General features: G+C 49.4%; 1 protein-coding gene across 1 annotated transcript in view; it reads right to left on the bottom strand.

Annotated features, from left to right (window-relative positions):
• Positions 1-22,802, bottom strand: part of STK24 (serine/threonine kinase 24) — an 88,062-nt gene extending 65,260 nt beyond the window's left edge. The window contains exon 1 of the mRNA XM_043478279.1: positions 22,432-22,802. Within this exon, the coding sequence (XP_043334214.1) occupies positions 22,432-22,473 (42 nt within the window). The 5' untranslated portion in view covers positions 22,474-22,802. The remainder of the gene's footprint in view (positions 1-22,431) is intronic.
• Between the last annotated feature and the right edge of the window lie 369 nt (positions 22,803-23,171).

Here is a 23,171-nt window from a genome sequence, read left to right as displayed (position 1 = left end):
TCTCCAGGGGATCTTCCCGACGCAGGGATCGAACCTGTATCTCCTGCATTGCGGGCAGATGTTTTACCGTCTGAGCCACAAGGGTTGTTTTAAGGCATGATTTTTTACATTAAAAAATTAAAAACAGGGCTTCCCCGGTGGCTCAGTGGTAAAGAATCCGCCTGCCGATGCAGGAGACGCGGGTTTGATTCCTGGTCCGGGAAGATCCCACGTGCCAGGGAGCAGCACAGCCCGCGCACCACAACTCCCGAGCCTGCGCTCTGGAGCCCGGCAGCTGCAACTCCTGAAGCCCGGGCACCGGAGCACCAGAGCTCCACCAAAGAAGCCACCGCACTGAGAAGCCCATGCACCACAAGGAAAACCCAGCGCAGCCAAAAATAAATAAAAAGTTAAAAGACGATGCCGATAAAAAGAAAACATCAACAGGGTGCTGACTGTGAGATGCTTTCCCAGTATTTGCACTGAGACACCTTTTTGTCTGCTGACTCTCCAAAGCGTACGGATGCCGTGAGAGTGGCGGAGGGGAGGTTAGGAGGTGTCAGCTTTAACTGCCCATCACTGTTTTCTTTGCAAGGCCCCCAGTTTTGTTTAGTGATCAACCCAATAACCATGGCCTTATTACCGACTCCTTCTGACCAAAACTGAACAAACTGAAAAGAAAAGTACAACATATATAGTTAACCTTTTCCAGATGTGAGCATCACAGCCTCAACCAATCACTCCAATGTATCGGGCCCCCAGCTGCAGTTCTTACCCATACTCAACCATCTGCTGCTAAACCCTCAGGCTCCAACACACTGGCCACCTGATGAGACAGCGGACTCATTTGAAAAGACCCTGATGCTGGGAAAGATACAGGGCAGGAGGAGAAGGGGACGACAGAGGATGAGATGCTTGGAAGGCATCACCGTCTCAACGGACATGAGTTTGAGCAAACTCTGGGAGATGGTGAAGGACAGGGTTGCCTGGCGTGCTGCAGTCCATGGGGTTGCAAAGAGTCGGACACAGCTCTTTGAGTTCAGTGACCGAACGACAACAACCAAACCCTCAGGGAATGGATGCCATCTATGGGGCTGGGTCACCAGTCCCTCCCTTCTCCCTTGAGAACTCAACTCAAACCCTAAGCCTCCACTCCAATACGGAAATCCATTGGAACACCGGGCACAGTGTGAAGAAAGACAACGGCACCCGAGGCCAGATGCCTGGGTTCAAATCCACCTCCGTACTAGTGATTTGATTCTTTAGGACTTAGTTTACTCAACTGTAAAAGGACAGAAAAGCACATACATATACAGTTTTCTTGAGAATAAAATATGAAAATTAACTTTTTAAAGCTGCACATAACAAATGATCCTGGGTTCCCACTCCACTTTGACCTGAAGCCTTAGCTGCATCCTTCTTCTGCCTCACGACTGCCAAATTCCATGCAGTCGTCGCTGAAATGCAGACAACTGGCACCCTGTAAATTTCAGCTAACGGCTGGATATGGACAGACAAATCACGCAAGTGTCAAGGAGCTGACCCATCTCAAGGGTTTATCCTCAAAGCACATATCTGACCACATACACACATCACTCGCCTCCCTCCTGCCAAGTCGTTCTCTAGGAAACACAAATGAACTACTTAATCTACTGTCTGACCTTCAATATGCAGTCTGATCTCTCAAGCAAACCCTAAGTAACAGTAAGTAGACAAGCCTGGAATCCTGACCCAGGGCTAGCACCAGAGTGGTCCCGACTCAGGGGTCTCTGCAGTCGGGCTGTTGCTAATACAGCTGCACCGGGAGCTCCATCCTGAGACCACAGGTGACACAGGCTGTGAAACGCAAAGCTTTCAGCAAAAAGGGCTTCTTGCGGCAACCCCCTGAAATATCATCAGCTAACCATCCACAAAGCTTAGCAACTTCCTCCGTTGGCCACACACCTCTTCCCTGCCTGCCTCTGCTTGCAGAACCTCAGACCGGGCTGCCACCCCTTACAACTCCGTAACTGAATGACCCTGACTTTTCTACAGGAACCTCACTTACTCATTTAACTCATGAAGACGTTATTTCCAGTGTCTGGAGTTGTGGCTCTGCAGGGTCTCCCACGACAGCCAAGTTCCATCCTCTGCAAAGGGGCTGTCACCCTAACTCACCAAAATTTCACCACTGGTTGTTGCCAACTGAGCTAATTCTTCAGGAAACATGAAAGCTTGATTCTCCTACCCTTCTTCCCACCCCCACCCCCTTTAAATAGGAGCAGCCTCCATCCTATAGTTCTGTCTTCTCAAAGACAAACTACCAGTTAACTATCACCAAGTCCAACCGTGCTTCCTGATACCCTGGCCTCCCGGAACGGTTCACGCACACAGCCATCCTTTTCCTGGACCAGAGAAACCAGCCCAGGGCTCTTGGCTCCTATGTAAAGTCACTAACTTGCTAGTCCTTTCTGTAAAAAAAAAAAAAAAAAAACTGTCCTATTTCACTCAAGAGGCCCAATTCTAAGTTTGCAAAAGAAAATGAAAACCATCTACACTGTCTACTGTGCTTCAAGTGTATTCAGCCCAATTTTAAAAAAGAAAACAAAAACATCTCTCTTCTGAATCAGGAATGAAGACTAAGCTCAACTTTTTAAAAAGAGACACAGAATAATTCATCAAGCCTACCCAGGTTTTTCCAATTGCTCCCTATCATCTCTTCCTCAAGCAAATCAGAAAGAAGCTAAGACCCCTTCAGGATTGGTCTGGATTGTCCATCCAAGTCAGGAGAGACCACCAGATTTGAAGCCCCCATCATACTTCCCCTTCGTTTTTCAACACGTGTATCCTACTCCAAACTAACAGCGCCCCCATACCTTCTCTTCCCCATCATCTCAGGTAGGAGGAAGGCAAGGAAAAACCTGTCACCTTAATACACCAGTCACCCCAAACTACAGCCAATTCGCGGAACATACCCATCTGCCTGGAGCGTCCTTGCCCACGAGAGCACCTTGAAGAACTGCTCAGATACACACCTGCATGCCGCCTCCTCCAGGAAGGCCTCCTTTCTTTCTCTCACTTGGTTACATCACCCTAGACTGCTGAAAGCCTCCTCTCTTCCATTCACTTTGGTTACATCACCCTAGACTGCCGAAAGCCTCCTCTCTTCCGTTCACTTTGGTTACATCACCCTAGACTGCCGTCACTCACTGGAGCCTGCCCATACTGGGCTGTCAGTGCATTAAGGACAGCAGGCACAACTCGCCCCCTGCCCAGCCCCAAGCACGGTGCATTAACACAGCAGACTAAGCCTCTGCTGGTTGACGAATGAGCCTCGTGTCTCATTAGGAACATGAAAAGCACTTAAGTGCTGGGAGAAATCCGACTGCTTCAAGGGTCCTGGTTAGAGGTTAGTGACATGTCTGATGGAACTGCTGCACAAGGGAAGAGAAAAAACCATCAAATGAAATTCCCAGCTTTCCCTTCAGTTCTAAATGCAAGACAGTGAACAAGCCTTTGCAATTAAACAACCAGACTCCTTGCCTTCAACATATGTTACTCCCCTGGAGAGCAAAACCATCCAATACTGCTTTTTCTCTTTAGCTATTATACACTACTTCTATAGGATTTTTAATAAAGTAACATTTTTGACAGCTCAATTTTTTTTAAAAGAATCTTCACATTGGATAGGGGTGGGGTGGGCACCACGTGGTGTTTGTCCCTTCCTATAAATCCCCAGACGTCTCCCGCAGGCACTGGAGTTGGCATAAGGGACTGAAACCCTGAGGCCCAGACCGAGGTCAGGAACACGAGCGCGGCTGCTGACAGGCTGATGAGGCCGCAGGAGCTGCAAGACCAAGGACAGGGCTGGAGGCGGGAGAGGCTGGGGGCTGTGTACACACACACCCCGCCCCACAAGAGGCTGAGTCAGCACCCATCCATCCCTGGGGGAGAGCTCCATCCACTCAACCCAGCTGGAAAGGACAGGATAAGGGAGTCAAGACAAAAAAAAAGAGGGGGGGGGGACCTACTTAGAGAAGAAGGTGCTTCCATTTTCAGTTTTTGGACACTTAGATTTTTAACTTAGTCTCAAAATAAGTGAAGGGGCAGAGAACTGAAATGGGCTGTGCAGAAGTGCGCTGTCATAGAGTCTCCCTGTCGGGTTCGGGGGGCGGCTGCCAAGAGCCACTCACTTCCCGAGGTGGCACACTGGGTCTGGGCGCCCTGAGAACCCCAAGTGTGAGCGGCGTTCGTGGTCAGAGAGACACGGGCAACCGCGGGGCCACCACACCAAGAGACACCAGAAACTGCAGAAGCTGATGAGGTTTGGGAAATGGCGTATATTCACAGAAAATCACTTCAGTCGGATCAAAGTGACACCATTTAAGAACACCCTCCTTGACGTTTTAGGGCAGTGAAACTCTTCTGTATGATACCAGAAGGGTCAGGATACACGTCCTGACACATTTATTAAAACCCACAGAATGCAATGCGATGTCCCATGGAAACTATGGACTTTGGGTGACAAGATTTGTCCCTAATAAAAAATAACAACAGCAGCCTGGTGCAGGACGCTGACAATGACGGGCAGCACAGAGGGCCTGGGAAAATCTCCGCATCTTCTGCTCAATTTTGCTGTGAACCTCAACTGCTCTAAAAAGTAAAGTTTATTTTTAAAAATGAGTAATCTTCATTGCTCCAGTTACCCACTCCCCCAGTCAGCCCATACTTCCCCAAAACACTTACGGCCACTGCTCTTTACAGAAGGGAATTTTTAAATGGGCCATTTCACTTTAATTATTAAAATTACCTCTGGCTAAAACTGTAATAAAACAGGAGATCTGATTTAACCTGTCAAGTGTTATAAATGGACATCCCCCAGACCCCTAAGTATTCTAAAATATCATGCCTCTTAAGAGACTAGATAAACTAGAAGTAAACGGACTCAAACTTCAAAATCCCCTTCTCATTTAAAACTAGGATTTTAGGATGCTTAACCTGTACAAATACTGAAGAGAATTATTTTAATAACATAATCCAAGAAAAATCCACCCCGAACACAGCTTTCCTTTTTCCCCATTACTCTCCAGGCTGCACCAGGCCAGGTAAGAAGCACCACAGGAAACCCAGCATCACCTGTCTGGGGTTAACAAGAAAGCTTGGTTGGGTTTAGAGTTAACCTAGAGGCTTCAATGGCTCAAGCGGTCAAGAATCCGCCTGCAATGCAGGAGACCCAGGTTCAATCCCTGGATGGGGAAGATCCCCTGGAGAAGGCAACGGCAACCCACCCAAGTATCCTTGCTTAGAAAAGCTCATGGACAGAAGAGCCTGGCTGGGTACAGTCCATGGGGTCGCAAGAGAGTCGGACAAGATTTATGGACTGAGCAACAAAGGGCTTCTACAATGATTTCTGCAGGTGTAACCAAGGTCTAAGACGTCTGAACGACATTCTTGCAAAATTCTGCTCTCCAGCTCAGAAAGTTATTTTCTGAGCCACTTCAGGCATGACATTCATCAAACTACACATCAAAGACTGGCAGGGGTCAAAACTAAGTCTATACTAGGTTTTTGGAACCCTGGCATACCGTTTATCTAATCAAACTCCCATCACCCAAGCAAGGACAAGCTGCTCTCACTTCTGGACAATCTGCTCATGAACTGTTCCCGCTGGGGACAGAGAGACAAGCCAGACAAGTGATGGGGTGCCCCTCCCTGCCCACCCCCACCTCCCGGGGCCAGGGTGGAGATCACTGATGCTGTGACTGCCCTGATGCTCTCTCTGACAGCAGCAGAGTTCAGAGCAGAAGGCCTCACAGGTGCCTAACAGGTAAGGCGGGGTGGGACAGCCTCTGATAGCAGAGCGACGGCTCCACCCTCTCCAGCTGCCCTCCCCACGGTGCCCACGCCCCTCCTCAGGAGACTAACCACCCCAATGACCTCATTCATAAGTCAGCAGCCTGGTCAGCCCCCAGCCTGGACTCTTCCCCCAAGCTCCAGGCCCATGCCTATCCCTTCCCTCCACCTGCATTCCAGTCCTCTGAAACAGAAACTCCTTATCTGTGTAGCTTCTTCCTCGTCTATGCCAATAGGTGGCCCTGTGACTCATTCACCCCCACACCCAGGCCAGATCCTGAGGGGCCATCCCAGGACTCCACCCTCCCTCCGGCCCCGTGCCCATCACCAAGCCGGCTCATTCCGCCCACAGCTCCCTCCTGAATCCCATCCACACACCGAGGCCTCCGTCCAGATGCCCCCATCAACGGTCAACCAGCCAACCCTCCGCCCCTCCTCCAGTCCAAGCACCAAACTGTCAAAACAAAAACTGGTCTCATTCTGCCCCTTCAAACACTCCCCACAATGCTGCATCACTCAACCAAAGCCCGAACCGCTCAGCACAGACCTTTATGAGCCGGTCCCCTTTTCAACTGCATCTCTCTCGTTCTTTTTTTAACAGCCCTGCAAAACTGAATTCCCTGCCCTTTCCCCAACACTCTGTGCTATTAAAACAAAACAAAACAAAAAACCCTCCTACACTTTTAAACACTCTATTCTGTCTAGATTCCTTCTGTGTGTATGTGGGTGGATCGCTCACTCATGCCCAACTTTTTGCGGCCCCAAGGACTGTTGTAGTTCGCCAGGCTCCTCTCTCTATGGCATTTCAACCAGGCAAGAATACTAGAGTGGGTTGCCACGCCACTTCCCCTCCAGGGATCCAACTCGGGTCTCCTGCAGGAGCCACCAGGAAAGCCCGGATTCCTTCTGCCTTTTTTAAAAGAGCTCAGTCATCATTTCCTTTATTGATCTTCAAACTGCCACCTCTTGATATAATCGCTCCCTCCTCTGTGCTACTTCTGGGCCTTATACTTCCTTCTACAACTGCATGTGTACCAGCGAAGTGTTCACAGTGCCTCTGCTCTTAGACTGCAAGCCCCTTCAAGTCAGGGTTATCATTCCTCTTCTTCATCAATGCCAGCACAGTGGCAGACTCTTCTGCAGCAGCCCTAGACATCATGCCTGTCCCACGCCATCAGTTCTTCACTGCCTCATATTCCACCTGTTAGGCATCTGGTTAGATCAACATACATTCTTCCTTTCACTAAGAAAGACTGCTACTGGTATGAACTTGTATAAACGTTTTCCCAGCGTCTAGCTAAAATCAATTCTAAAATGAAGAATAGGAATGTTCACTGAGAACTTCTCAATGAAATGTAGCAAAGAGATGCCAGAAATACAATATTAGGAAGGCATTAAAGAATGGAGTATAAGGGTCCTGGTGGTAACAGGGAGGCCCAAATTAGGACAAGAAACCAACCTGAACTCAAAGAGATGTTGCATGGGACCAGGCCTGCACCAAGAATGGTAAAGACAAGTCTTCCTTCTTTTCCAGCTCTTATATCAACTAGCTTCCTGCCTGCAGAACCAGAAACTCTTAACTCACAGCTCAGTTAGGCTTTTCAAGCCTAGCCTCACAATTTAACCACTGTTTACAGATTCATTTCTGTTAAAAAAAAAAAAAAAAACAGGCTGCACTTCTAACCAACAAACTTACAAACGAAATCTGAAATGTACTTGAGGACTGCCCACATTTTAAACTTGATTTCAGATACATGAAACCAATCTGCTTTTTTTTTTTGTATCAAACTGTAGGAGAGGTGATCATGGAAATTACAAATAAAAACATTAATAAATCCCTTATTAACTTTGTTTTATAAAGTACTATATAAAGTAAAACGGCCACACTGACTACATTACTATATAGAATTTCAGCTTCAAAGATTTTTTATCAAGTCTGATAACACGTCCTCTTTTTCTTTCATTGTTCTCTTCCCTAACAGGTTTGCCTTTCTGTGATCACTTCTGTAAGACAAATAACTAAAGAAAACCAGTCACACAATAAGGAAAAAATTTTTAAGTCTGAATAAAGAAAAAAGCAAACCGGTTCTAGCAAAATTCAGTCATGCTATCAGTCAGTCAATTCAGTTACTCAGTCGTGTCTGACTCTTTGCGACCCCATGAACCGCCAACACGCCAGACCTCCCTGTCCATCACCAACTCCCGGAGTCTACCCAAACTCATGTCCACCGAGTCGGTGATGCCATCCAACCATCTCATCCTCTGTCATCCCCTTCTCCTCCTGCCCTCAATCTTTCCCAGCATCAGGGTCTTTTCCAATGAGTCAGCTCTTCGCATCAGGTGGCCAAAGTATTGGAGTTTCAGCTTCAACATCAGTCATGCTATATTTTTCATATTATTGCTGTGTATGTCTCCTTAAGGTTTTCTATTCATCAAACATGATAGAGAAGTCCAGGAGCACACGTCAGTGCCCCTTAACTGAATCCTCAAAGTCTCTGGGAACGAAGAGTTTTCGTAACTCCCCTGGAGGTGGGGAGACCTAAACTGATCAGAACCCACATGTCGGGAAAACCTTAAGTGGCTCGGACAAGGCAGGCACCATCACCAGCAGCAGAGCCTCACTTCCCGAACCTTGGGCGGGAAGAAAACACGTGCACACGGTCTGCGTGACTTCACTGACTGCGGCCCCATCACTCAGGACAGAAAACTGCTAACAGACACATTTGTGCTCGTCTGGGGTGGGGAGGACTGTTCATTCGCAGCAATGATTAAGTTTTTAAGTCACAATATTTGCACCTAGTATTGCTCCTGCTAATTTCTACATCTTCTACAACTTTTCATTCAAAGACTAAAAAAGCGACACACGGGACATAAAAAGCTATTTTAAAACTAGGACTTTTATCACATACACAAAATATCCATCTGAAGAACAACCAGGAAGAATGCAATTCAGCCAGGCAGAACTACACATCCCCCATCCTCAGGTTCAGTTGGGAGAGGAAATGTGTTGTTCTGAGTTAATGCTCACTGTTACACACGCGTGTACACACACACACACACACAGAGTCTCTGCAGGTCCCTGTCCACACGTGGGGTCCTCTCTTTAGCACACAACTGTTACAGGTCAGTTACAGGGGCCCAGAGTGAATACATCATAACACAAGGACAGCTATCTAACTTACTCATGTTAAGTGAAGCAATTACCAACAAAAACTTGTTAAATAACAACCACCAGTGCTTTCCAATAACACTGTTGTGGGAGGGGGAAGATGACTAATTTTTTTTTCTCCAAAGGCAAAAGGAAAATGCAGCAAGGTAATTCCATCTCCACCAGCAGAGCCAAACAGAAACGCGTTTCTGGCTAGAACTCTGTGTCCTAAGGATGGGCAGGCCCCACTTTAAGGAGGTGAGTCAGAAACGCCATTAAAATCGTCACAAGGAAACTGCAGGGAAACGAGGCATGATATTCACGATCCATTTCTGGATGGAAAACAATATATCAAGTGCACCTGCGTGTGACTGCCATCACTTAGAGAGACACGCATACAGAGACAACAGGAAGACAGCTATATTCAAGAGGTGGGTTTACAGACGCCTCTGCTTTAAAAGCAGTTTAATGGCCGATGAACTGAAGGTGTTCGTCCGTTTCTGGACTTAACGTGAATAAGTTAGACGCTCTCCTCCTCAAATCCCCACTTCACGATGTGCAGACAAAGTGGCCAGAAGTCCTCACCGCGCCCCTCCCGCCCAGCACACGCCCCCCACTCCCACCCCTTCTGAACCGGATCATAGCTGCCCTGATGCAAAAAGACAACCAAGAGAGAAACGCTTTCACGGAATTTCAAAAACAGCCTCATTTAATGGCTTCAGCTAACATATAAAGAAATAACCAATGCAACAAGCTAGGTACAAAATATAAAATAGCTCAAAATATTGAGAATTTTGCCATATTGAAAAGGCTTGTGGGAGAAGAAGCTGGGATGAGTTGAGAGAAGAGCACTGAAACATACACATTCCCATGTGTAAAACAGATAACCAGTGTGGAGTTTGATGTATGACGCAAGGCACCTAAAGTCAGTCCTCTGTGGCAACTTGGGAGGGATGGAGTGGGGAGGGAGTAGGGAGGGGGCTCCAGGATGGAGGGGACATAAGTATGACTACGGCCAATTCATATTGATGGATGGCAAAAACCATCACAATATTGGAATTATCCTCCAATTAAAATAAGTAATTAAAAAAAAAAGGCTTAAAGTATTTTATCAACTTAATAACTTTTCACCGCAATTAACTTTCAGGATGTTGAAGGGTTTGCTCCTTTTGGAAATATAAAAGAAGTAAAATATAAAAACCCATTTTAGAGGCGCGCACACACGTATCAGTGATGTATTTATTTTGGGAGGAGGGCTGAGAAGGACTCCTCTCATGAAACCATTTGCTTCACATAAGCAGTATTTGATCCACGAGATCAGGAAATGTGTAGATTCCTCGGAAAACTGTTTTTCCACTAAAAACTATTCTAAACTATGTGATCCATTTAGAAGATGACTCTGCTACACAGTATGGCGAAACGGAATTTCATCCTGCAATAGCCAGGACCGTGCCTTGGTGCTGGGGTCGCTGAAGGTCCCAGGCCCACCGGGAAGGGTGACCTGAGACCCCCCCCACCACTCAGATCCAAGCACACCCTGCCCGCAGCACAGAAAAATACAGGCAGCCTGGGTCAGCAGGCCAGGAAACGCAAGCAGTTTCACTCCATGTAAGCACTCATTTTTTCTTGAAGACGACATTGGGAGGAAGGCATCCAGAATAACACAAAAGGGGTTTTCTTGTTTTTGTTTTTTTTTTTTAAAAACACTTCAGGTCCTTTATTAACAAAGGAAAGAGAAGAGCCCCCAAACCTCACAACCGCTTTTCTGGACACAGTTCATCCCCTAAATCTGCTTCATATGCCATTCACCCTCATACTGGAAAAAGCCCGTACGATGAACCGCAAAAAAATTACAACACAATTAAAAAAGTCTCCTACCCCTTCCCCACACCAAAAACCAACCTCAAATAAGCAAGTCTAGCTAATCACAGGACACTCTAATAAAGGGCTGCTAATGGGTGGCTCAGACGGTAAAGAATCCGCCTGCCAAAGCAGGAGACTCAGGTTTCGATCCCTGGGTCAGAAAAGTCCCCGGGATAAGGAAATGGCAACCCACTCCCGTATTCTTGCCTAAGAAATCCCATGGACCCAGGAGCCTGGCGGGCTGTATTCCATGGGGTCGCAAGAGAGTCCGACATGACTTAGCGACTAAACAACAACACAGAAATCAATTGTTTTTGAATTAAAAAATCAAATCAACTACTTATACATAAAAGCACAAAACCTCTGACATCTGAAACATGAAAGAGGCTATTGGTCTGGAATAGCATTCTCAGTTCAGACACCCGCAGATCTTCAGTTAAGTGTTAAGCAGAACAACTGAGAGAGAAGAACATCAACTTTGCCCAGGGGCACCCACTCATTTCCTAGCTGCCCCCCACCCTCCAGCAGGCAGACGCCCTGCTCCTGGGCGGAGCAACACATGGGAAGCAAAGGATGGTGAACTTCTCTGCAGGTCTTCCCTCACGATCCAATTAAGTGGGGAGAAAAGGAGACAGAATATAAATACTAATGGCTCGCCAGGGGCTCCCAGGGAACAGGAACCTGGGGTGATCCTGAGGGCTGGACTGGGTAGGGTCTCCTGCAGGGCGATGGGGTCCTGAGTGTTAAGCTGGAGTTTATATCTGGTCAGGAAGCCACCAAAGGGTTTTAAGGAGGGAGAAACATGATGGAAACAGGAGAGATGATCCTGACATCGCAGAGGAAGAGCTTCAGGCTCATGACCTTTGTTCAGGGCTCAGGGTTACCCCAAAGAACCACAAAGGCTGGTTCTGAGACACATTTCTTAAAAAACAAGGTTCCAAAGTCAAACAGACTTTGCCCCTAGCTGATGCGTAATACACACTAAAATGGGAAGTTCAGTTGCTCAGTCGTGTCCGAGTCTTTGCGACCCCATGGACTGTAGCACGCCAGGCCTCCCTGTCCATCGCAAACTCCTGGAGCTTACTCAAACTCATGTCCATCGAGTCGGTGATGCCATCCAACCATCTCATCATCTGTCGTCTCCTTCTCCTCCCGCCCTCAATCTTTCCCAACATCAGGGTCTTTTCCAGTGAGTCAGTTCTTGGCATCAGGTGGCCAAGGTATTGGAGTTTCAGCTTCAGCATCAGTCCTTCCAATGAACACCCAGGACTGATCTCCTTTAGGATGGATGAACTGGTTGGATCTCCTTGCATTCCAAGGGACTCTCAAGAGTCTTCTCCAACACCACAGTTCAAAAGCATCAATTCTTGGGCGCTCAGCTTTCTTTATGGTCCAACTCTCACATCCATACATGACCACTGGAAAAACCATAGCTTTGACTAGACGGACCTTTGTTGGTAAAGAGTCCAGCAATTCTTTCCACTGAAAAGCCTATTCAACTTTCAAAGTCAGACCCGTACTTCCAAAGTTGGTTTCTGAAATACACGCCCCAACTTGCCAGCACCGACTGTCCTCTGAGCCGCTCTGCAAATGGGCACCACTGCGGTGTGCGCCCACGACAAGGATTTTTAACTCGGTGGTACAGCGGTTCTCAAACTGGCCCTGTCACACCTGGCATCTCATTAGAAATGCAAACTCCACCCCAGACTGTCTGCATTTTACCAAGCCCTCCAGGCGAGGGGTGAGGGTAAACACTGAAATCTGAAAAACCACTGTTACAGGCTGCTTTTTCAGTTACTAATTCAGCACGTTTCAAAACAACCTGGGCAACACCCCGAGAGGCAAGAGACAGACGGCAGAGGCTGCTCTCCCGCCCCGAGGGTGGCCTAAGGGCTCAGCAGAGAGAACAGAGAGAAAGAGAACCAGTCACCTCCCCCACACCCACCCCCTGAAACTCCAAGGAGTCAATTAAAAATAGCCCTGGAACATGAACAAAGTCTTCTTCAAAAGTAAAAAAAAAAAATCATGGAAATAAAAGTGCCCCCAAACACCAGCAGTACTGGCCCTGAACGGGGGTGGTCTCGGAGAAGCTGGAGGCGCAACCAGGTCCTCAGGGAAGCAGCGGCCACGTGGAGGGCGGGGCAGGACCCGAGATGCTGGGAAGGAGGCAATCTGGTGGAGCCAGGGCTAAAAATCAGGGCTCTGCTCCCAGGTGCGGGGCCCTGGTCCAGTTTCCTTTAGCCTCAGTTTTCTCATCTGTGAAACTGGTCCAACAGCCCTTCTTGCAGCGGAAGCCCTGAGGATTGGCCGAGGGCATAAGCTGCCCCCATGTGGGGCCCCTGGGAGGAAAGCAAGAAAACAAAGTTCCCTTCCTACAAGGAGCCCACTGTCTCCTTGACAGGCATCAACGTGGGAACGCCCAAAGACCATCTCCTTTTCCTCCTTATTTTTCCAGGTACCCCAGTGAAGCAGGAGAAAGCCACCCGCCTCCCGGTAGCAACTGCTGAGGAAGAAAGCAGTTCTTTGTACTCACCCCTCTTTTTCTTTTCCAAATTACCTCTCAAGAAATGTCTGGAACCACGAAAGGGCATCACACACAGGTGAGGTAGCACTCACACAGGGCCTTCTACCGCAGGTTCTCAGTTCAGGTGCCAGTTTGACAACTTCGAGTCAACCGCGCCGAACTGGATTTTTAAAGCGATGCCGGGAAAACTGTGCTGAAAATAGCTGCTGACCAATGCCCGGTCCCCGAGCTCTAGAGTCCTTTTCACTTGCACTCGTTTATCACCGTGAGCTTCTACCCCCAAAAGGTACTTTGTTTTCAGTAGGAGGCGCAGCCTTGGAGCCAGGTGCCCACTAATGCGAGCAGAACCGGGAACGGGGTCACAGGGACACTCGCTCCTCATGCGTCCTGGACACATGTGCAGGGCCGACCGGGTCCCATGGGCACCTGACCCCACCCTGGCGGTGCCACCCCCGTCCTCCCAGGAAGCCCACACTCACTCCCAGACCACGGCTACATGCCCCAAACATCTGTCAACTTAAGCAAAAGCTTCTCTGGCAAGACACTGCGGGCTGCCCTGAAAACAGTTCTGGGCCCCACAGGACCCTGAGACCAGCAAACGAGAGGCAGAAGGGGAAAAGCGGTCTTCAAGTTGGGGGAGGTTGGGGCTCACAGACAGACACATGGAAAAACAAGGATGTGCGTACACCGCCGTTTTCTGACGGCGAGAAACCAGAAGGCCAGATCCCATGAGGAAGAGGACAGCGGCTCAGAAGGCCCTCCCTGCACCAGGGACTGGGGGGTCCAGACCTTGGAATTCACCTTCTACTTCATTCATCTACGTAATATTAATACAAACGGCGGAGACACGTCACGATTCTGAAGGAAATAATTTCCAACCCGTAATATTAAATACCCTGCCAAAATATCAACGGAGGAGAAAGGCAAAAAGAAGAAATTTGCAGATATCCAAGACCTTGGGAAAAAAAAAAAAACAAACCTATCTCCCATGCACCCTATTCACAAGAAGGCCACTAGAAGGTATGTTCCACCAACTCAGTGGTGGAAGCCACGATGGCAGGAGACACAGAACACCGCCAACCCGAGACAGCGGCACGAGGACTCCGGGGGATGAAGGTAAAGATGCCAGGATGCCAGCGGTCCGGGCCAACAGGCTCATGGGACGGCATCTCCAAATGAGTGAAACAAGACAGACAGCCTGTATGCTCCACCGGGACTCCCCGAGGGAAGGTTTCAACAACTGGTGTGGGGCTGGGGTTGAGTTAAGTTACAAGCGCTGCTAAGGACTACATGTTTATGAGCACCCCCGACCCCATCATATGGTTCAGTATTCTTGCCTGAAGAATCCCCTGGACAAAGAAGCTTGTCGGGCTACGGTCCACGGGGTCACAAAGAGTCGACACGACTGAGCAACTAACACACACACCCCATCCATCGTACGTTGAAACCCACCCCCCCACCAATGCGACGGATGTGACTAGGTCACTGAAGGTGGAGCCCTCCGGACTGGCAACAGCGCCCTTGGAAGGAGAATCCCAGAGTACCCCCCACCCCCTTGGCTCTCAGAAGACACCTCATCTGCCAGAGCCTTGACCTTGGGCTCTCCAGCCTCCAAAACTGTGACAAGTGTTTGTTTAAGCCACTTGCGTTTTTAATGCTATTTTGTAACAGCAGCTCAGACTAAAACAATTACATTTCCAAAAAAAGAACTTCCAAACAAGACTTGAAAAAGTAATCCTGGTTTAGTAATGACCGGCTGGGCTTAGGGATTCTGGAGTCCCGTTAATGTACACACACGCATCGGACCCAAGTTACCCTGTAACTGCACTGGGTGCAGGGAGGGGAAGGACAAGCCAGGGAAGGAGGCAAGGACTCAAGAACTAAATCCTCGTCCTCATCGGGGTCCAAAGTCTACAGACTGGGGGAAACAAAGCTGCTATTTGCAAATGCTCTTTGTGAACAAAGAATAGCAAAGAGCAAAGGGGCTGCCTTCAGGGAGGAGAAAATGGAAGCAAAGGGCAAGGAACCGCCTCTGTTCCAACAAACCCTTTATCACATACAGAACTTTTAAACTAAAAACTAAAAAAAAAAAAAAAAATCCTAAATAATTAACATAAGACAAAGTGTCTGGACCTATGGGGTCCTTTCAAATCTTAGGGCCAGAAAAGTCTTTTGAAAAAACAGGAAGGGACTAACTGGGAAGATAAACACAGGCTGCCTATCTGGTAAGCATTAATATAAAACTCAGAAAGTTCCCACAATGTATTCAGATACCAACAGGGCGCTGAACACACAGCCTCTTCTACTGACTGAGGTCCTCCTGAAAATACGGGAGGTCTATAAGTGGAGTGCTGTCCCCAGTGGGGTGCAAAGTACCTTTGTAACCCACAACTGGGATGTTTTATTATTTGTCTCAAGCAAGGCACATCTTATTTCTCTCAACGTTGGTACCAGTCTAATGGCAGAAAGTAAAGAGGAACTAAAGAGCCTCTTGATGAGGGTGAAAGAGGAGAGTGAAAATGTTGGCTTAAAAGTCAACATTCAAAAAACTAAGATCATGGCATCTGGTCCCATCACTTCATGACAAATAGCGAAAAAGTGGAAGCAGTGACAGATTTTGGGCTCCAAAATCACTGTGGACAGCAGTCATGAAATTGAAAGATGCTTGCTCCTTGGAAGAAAAGCTATGACAATTCTAGACAGCATATTAAAAAGCAGACATCACTTTGCCAACAAAGGTCCACATAGTCAAAGCTATGGTTTTTCCAGTCGTCATGTACAGATGTGAGAGTTGGACCATGAAGAAGACTGAATGCTGAAGAACTGATGCTCTCGAACTGAGGTGCTGGAGAAGACTCTTTAGAGTCCTCTGGACTGCAAGGAGATCAAACCAGTCAATCCGAAAGGAAATCAGTCCTGAATACTCATTGGAAGGACTGATGCTGAAGCGCCAATACTTTGGCCATCTGATGCGAAGAGCCGACTCACTGGAAAAGACCCTGATGCTGGGAAAGACTGAAGGCAGGAGAAGTGGGCGACAGAGGATGAGATGGTTGGATGCCATCACCGACTCAATGGACATGAGTTCGAGCAAACTCCACAAGATGGTGAAGGACAGGGAAGCCTGGCATGCAGCAGTCCATGGGATCGCACAGAGTCGGACACAACTGAGCGACTGAACAAACAAAACCTTGGAAACCAGGGAGCCCTTTAGGATTAGCAAACTCCATATCACCCAGGAGCCAGGTGCTGTAACAGCCCTGTTTTTTCTCCTTCTCAAAGCATTTGGCACCGAGTTTGAAAGGCATTACACTGCAAAAACATAAATTCTGGGAGGGGAAGGGCCGGCCGGATGACAGGGCCTGACTCTGAGCAGCAATGGAGGGATAAAAGAGTCAACTTTTTATTTCCTGCACTCCCTCCTGCCCCAAGATTCCATTAATGATAACAATGCAGAGCCCAGCCCAAGCACAAAAAAAGCCCCAGCTGGGCTGGGTGGGTGTGGTCCATTTCCTGCAGGTATGGAGTTGCCTAGCAGGCAACTCTGAACCACTGGGAGAAATTACCCAAAAAGAGAGCAAAGTGACCCGTTTCACAAGAAACCCTCAGACTCCTGGACCGGCCTCAGTGTGACTGCAAAACACACAGTGATTGCCAACAGATTCATTTCCTCAGAAACCTGAACCCAAGTCCTAGAAAAATACTGTTCAACTGAAAAGCTGTGTCAGTCTGCGTCAAATAAGTACGCTCCATTTTGCACACCAGAACAGTGGCTCAAAGATGGCCACAAAAATTACAGAAAGGAACAAGAAAGGTCCGATGGTGACTGCCATGGATGCATAACCACCCTCCTCCAGGACACTGTGCTGTGTTAGCCGCCCAGAAAAATCTAATCGGACCAATTTCTACTTGAAGGTCGACTGGTTCCATGCAAGATACGAACAAGAACGTTCCCTGATACGGGATTAGAACCAAAACGTCCTGGACTCCTCCAAGCTGTTTTCTTTTTTTCTAATCTTCTGACAACCCTCTCCCTCAAACCTGACTTTAAGCAAAACAAATTCTTAACTTTCTTAAATTTTGGTGATAGAGAAGAGGAAACATGAAGTCTTGAAATGAATATTAAACAAAAAAACAAAAACTTAAAAACAAGCTACTAACAATAACAGCAATGTGTCTTTTATTTTCCTTATAACATCGCATTGGGAAAAGGTCAGAACAAATGCAAGGGGCATGAAAGAGTAATAAAGACTATAAAACAAAGGTTAAGAGTTCCCATTATGGACTGCCCCTGGTGGTACAGTGGATGAGAACCCGCCTGCCAATGCAGGGACACGGGTGCGATCCCCGGTCCGGGAAGATCCCGCATGCCAGGGAGCAATGAAGCCCACAGCACACCGCTGAAGACCCACCACCACCTCCTGAGCGGGCACCAGCATGCCCGGCATTCTTCCACCTTCTCCCACCACAGGAGAAAGCGAGGGGGAAGCAGGCTTCCGACAGCACTCGGCCCCAGGCAGCCTGGAATGCAGGCCCTCACCCCAGGTGCCACCCCTCCAGCTCCAGCTCCAGCTCCGACCCCAGCTAGGCCCCTCGCACTCACCTGCCCATCCCCGAGCCCTGCTGTGTGTGGCCCCCCACACTTCTGGACCTTCCTGGGCAGAGCACCCCGATCGGCCCTCACTGGGCCGCGGACTTTAAGGACAGGCCAGAAGGCGACTTCACCTGCCGGGTGTATGCAGGCTCCCCATCCAGCCCAATGCTGGATCGCACCCCACAGATCAGCCTTCCCTTCCAGTGCCTCAGGGCCCCCCACCTCACAAACACCCCGAGTGCACACACGCAAGCCGACCTCTGCCCAGGGTGCAGGGTGGCAACAGACTGAACGTGGAGAGGCCTCTTCCACGGACACAGGAAAGAACTATGGAGATGGGCCACCAAGAAGGGAAAAAGTCAGAGCACTGAAGGCATAATTAAGTGCAGCCATCCTTCTGTCTGTCTCCAGACTTCCAGCGCACACGGGTTTCCCCAGGGTGAGGCAGAGAGCTGGAGAAGTGTCCCAACTCACCCCGAAGAGCCATCAAACGTTTCTCGCTCCCCACACAAAAGGCATTCTCAGCAAAGGTTTCTCCAAGCAGCAAGAGAGATGGAAGGATGGTGACAAGTAGAGACTTTTACTTTTTCCAGCTCTTCCTGTAAACTGTCTGTACTTTCAAATATGAGACTATCTAATATGTAGTTGCATGTTAAGTTGCTCCAATCATGGCTCTTTGTGACCCTATGGACTGCAGAAAACCAGGGTCCTCTGTGCGTGGGATTCTCCAGGCAAGAATACTGGAGTGGGTGGCCATGCCCTCCTCCAGGGGATCTCTCCGACCCAGGGATCGAACCCACCTTTCCGTCTCCTGCATTGACCGTGGGTTCTCGACCACTGGCGCCACCTGGGATGTATGACATCCTCAAACAGGTAGAGCTGACTTGGGCCCCACCACACCTGTTACACATCAGCGAAGTATACTTCAGTCAGGACAAGATGGTTGGATGGCATCACCGACTCAATGGACGTGAGCTTGAGCAAACTCCGGGAGATAGTGAAGGACAGGGAAGCCTGGCGTGCTGCAGTCCATGGGGTCACAAAGAGTCGGACATGACTTAGCGACTGAACGACAATACTTTAGTCAGTTGTGAAATCAATCTAGTTTTGCAACGGCTCCTTTCTCCTCTTTAATAAAACGCATCACACAACAGCACACCACAAGTAGTGAGGATTAAGACTGTCTTCTGAAACTCTTAGTTTCAGGTCTTGATGTAAAACGTATTTCTTACCTGGGTCACAGTTCAAAAGAGGTTTAAAGTGACTCATAAAATTCCATGATAGAAATTTATAAACCAAGATCTAATTCTAACTTACAACTTCTGCAACTAAAAGCTGATCAATGCTGCTGTCTCCAAATGATGCTTGCTCCTCTTTTAATCTGAATTAAACTGAGAGAAGCAACAAATGTTCAGTGAAGGACAGCGAGTTATTAAATCAACCACTCAACCTAATTTCTTTATGTCTATTTGTAGTTACTACATTCAGCTTGTGATTTCCATTTTTCCCCTATGCTAATGAAACTGGGATGTGGGAGGTTAAAAAAAAAAAAAGGGAAAGTGTCGTCGTCGTCCCCCCCCAACTCTTATGAAACAGTTATTAAAAAGGATAACTCATTCAGACTTACAGCCATCAACCCCTCATGGAGCACCGGGCACAACAGCCTTCAATAACAGTTGCTGATCGAACCAACAAAATATCAACCTCATATTTTAATTTCTTCTGCAAACCCAAGTTGGGATGAAACAAATGTTACTTTCTGCTAAAGTAATAAAAAGACAGTAATTCAGCAAGGTAAGTAGGAGTATGAGTTCACAGGCAGGAAAGACCTGATCTCTAGTCACAAATTGCCACATAATGCACCTTCTCACCTTGGGTCAGTTCAATTAGTTTCTGCTGGTTTCCACATCTAGAAAATAACATAAATTACACCTGCGCCTCAGGTGGTACCAGTAAGAATCAAGAGGCATAAAAATGATTTCAAGACAATGAAGAATGATGTTTTTACTGCGATTATTCTTTTAATTCAGGTGTTTTTGGTTTTTTTTTTTAAGCATCTTTGCCTAGGCTGCCTGAATCCACTGCTGTCTTTCTTGAAATTTGTAAGCCATCTCCACATAAATTCTGGTCAGGAGATGAGAGAGGAAAAAGGGGGGGAGATGGGATTAACAGGACAAGGGCACAGGTGGGTTAGTACTTTCCTCCCGTTTTATCCTGGAGAGCCAACCAAGGCAGGTGTGCCTTTAATTTAATCCTCAACAACTCTGAGGAAGGCCTCCCTGGGCAGTAGCAACTGCTGATTCAAAGTAGAAAATAAATGTGCGTATTGTTTTTCTTTTGGAGTGGAAGGGAGAAGGAAAAGAATATTCTTTCCCAAATGGCACATCAGAAACAATCATCAAACATGGTATGGAGGCACTTAACCACAGGGATGACTGTGTCCAAAGCCACCTCGCGTCCCTAAAACTGCAGCAGCTGAAAATCTGGTTGTTTCAACCAAATAAAAACTTACCAGCCTTTACACTGAGAAAGCAAAATAAAAACAGCTCCCATGTAACCCTATGGAGGAAATAGATTTGGGGAGGCAAACTTTTTTGAAGAAATGTATCTTTTTATCCAAGACTTAAGAATTCTGGCCCACACTCTTAAAGCAAAAAATTAAAACGTGAGGACAAAAAAAAAAAAAGTGTTGAGACTAGATAACCACCTGGTGACCATCTGATACTGACTTGAGGGCAACAGCCAGAGAGGCTTTAAGTACCTTTTTAAATAGATTCGCTTTCCACAAAGGCTGACTACACCTCCACGGTAGTACTGAGCAAGCCCTGTGTACTAGATTACAGCCTGATTAACAGCATAAGCGTATATCTCAAGGAAGTACTGAGCAAATGTGGGTTTTTTTTTAATCATTACAAGAAGTCCTTCTTGCTCTACTGGTCAGAAATACTTTCTTAACCCAGTTCACCCTGCTTTCCTGTCTCTAAATTCAAACCAAACCAAAGCAGGAATTTTAGGAAATACCAAGAAACCACATCTGATTTCTACCTAGCGGTCAGCAGTAGCTTAGGTTTTTAAATGCGTGTTGTTTAAAAGCTCTTTACAGGAGGTTCAAGGACAGTTTTCTTTTAAGCAAAGTTACTAGTGTTAACTGTTACTCCACTTAAAAAAAAAAAAGAAAAAAAGCTAAAATCCCGGTAACTCCGTGCTCTTTTTCTAGATATCAAACCTGAACAAGGAAGTCGAATTTTTTATTTCAGATTTAGAAAGAGAAATGATCTCTCTCGAATGAGGGGGCAGATTCCTGGCTCCCATGTGGTCCAAATACTTCTCAGCCCTCAAGAGGGAGGGGAGGAGAAAAAAACAAAACAAAACACGAAACAGCACGTTGAACACTGAAATACAAATAATCCACTCGGATACTTGTGCCTGTTTTTTTAAAGTTCGTACATTCCCTCGCCCGGCTAACCTGGGGGGAACAAAACTTTTAAGAGATTCCCTAACCCTTCCGTGTGATTTTTAATCCCAAACATTTGCGACCATTACTCGTTTACACACATTACAAATGAGCCAACGAAGGTGGTTTTATTTTTCGAAGGGCTAAATGTAGTCCCCGAAGGCGAAAAACTTTCTTTGATGCATCCAGGTAAATGTGAAATTCAACGTCTACTCCCCGCCCCCACTCCAAGAAAAAAATAATAATATTAAGTCGCTGGGAGGCCAACAGGCCACAAAGTAGCCATGGAGAGTTAGTGGGGACGGACTCTCCGTGGCCGGATCCAATCGAGTCTCCAAGTCCAGCCCAGAGTCCCGGGACCCACGCGGTCCGAGTGCACGCTGTCCGATCGATTCCTCCCTTCCAGAAGGGGCTTCCAGGCTTCGCACCTTCCCGTCCGTCTGCACCGGGAGGAAGCGCGCGGACCAACGCGCTGAAAGCGGAGCTGGCGCTTACCCCTTCCTCTCCCCGCCCTGACTCCTCCGCCCGCCGGGGCGCGCCCGGGGGCCCCCCTCTCCGGGGTAGGGGAGGGTGGGGAGGGACCAGGGCCTCCACCGCCGCCCACCCCCCGCCAGCGCCCGGGCCCCGAGAGAGAGCCGGGCCTCCAAGGGCATTTCTCCACATCACTTCTTCCCGGGGGATGGGCCGGAGCGGGGCCTGCGGCTCGGGAGGGGACGCGAGGAGGGCGACGCGGCCAGCAGCGCACATTCCCCCCCAGGACCACCGCGACTCCCGACCGGCGGGGGCCGCCTCCGGGCCGCGGCCCTCCAGGTCCCTGCACGGCCCCCACCCCACCCCCGAGACCCGGGCCGCGGAGCCAGGCAGGGCGCCCCGGAGGCTGCGAGCGCGGCGCGGGAGGCCGGCGCGACCCCGGAAGGGGCAGCGTTTGGGGGAACTGGGGGTGGGGGGAGCGGCAGTATTTACACCGCCAAGTTCCCCGCTTCCGCCCCGGCCCGCGCATCCCTCCCGCCCCTTGGCGGCCCGATTCCTGCCTGTACCTGCATGCCGGGCAGGCCCGACTGCACCGGGGAGTGAGCCATGGCGGTCAGGACGGCCACTTCCTGGGACGGGACGGCCGGGCCGCGGCGATCCGCGCGGGCGACGAGGCCCGCGGGCCGCGCGCAGCCCTCCTCGGGCGGCCGGGGGCGGGGGGTGGGGGGCCGGCCGGCCGGAGCCCGAGGCCACCCTAGCCCCCCGCGGGTCCTGGGCCAGGCGGCGGGCTCAGGGGCGGACGGCGGGCCTCGTCTCCATGCACCGCGCCGGGGAGGGGCTGCGAGGAGCGCGGGGCCTCCCCGCGAGCGGCCGCCGCTGCTGCTGCTGCCGCCGCTGCTGCTGGGCTGGAACCGGGCGGCCTGGGCCCGCGCGCTAGCGCCTGGAGCTGAAGTGGGGCGCGCACCGCCGGCCGAGCCCGCGAGCGCAGAGCGCGCCCCGCCCCGGCCCGGCCCCCGCGCCCGCCCCCGCGGCCCGGCCGGGGACCCCGCCCCGCGCTTCCGGGAGGGGGAGGAGGCTCGCGGCCGCCCGGCGCCCTAGGCCGCAGCCGCCCGCGCCGCCGCCGGCCGGGCAGTGTGGAAATCGGCGCGGCTCCCGCGGGCTGCGCCCCCAGCTCCCCGCCGGCGGGGCCGGGTGGAGGGGGACGCGCGGGCGGGTGCGGGGCTGGGGGCCTCAGTTGGGGGGGGGGGGCAGGAGTCCCCCCTGGTGGTGACGGGGGGCGCGGGGACCTTCGGAGTGAGGGATGGGC

Source organism: Cervus canadensis, chromosome 9 (assembly GCF_019320065.1).
Source record: "Cervus canadensis isolate Bull #8, Minnesota chromosome 9, ASM1932006v1, whole genome shotgun sequence".
Lineage (NCBI taxonomy): Eukaryota > Metazoa > Chordata > Mammalia > Artiodactyla > Cervidae > Cervus > Cervus canadensis.
Note: the sequence above shows the minus strand (reverse complement) of the source record. Positions and strands in the feature narration are given on the sequence as shown.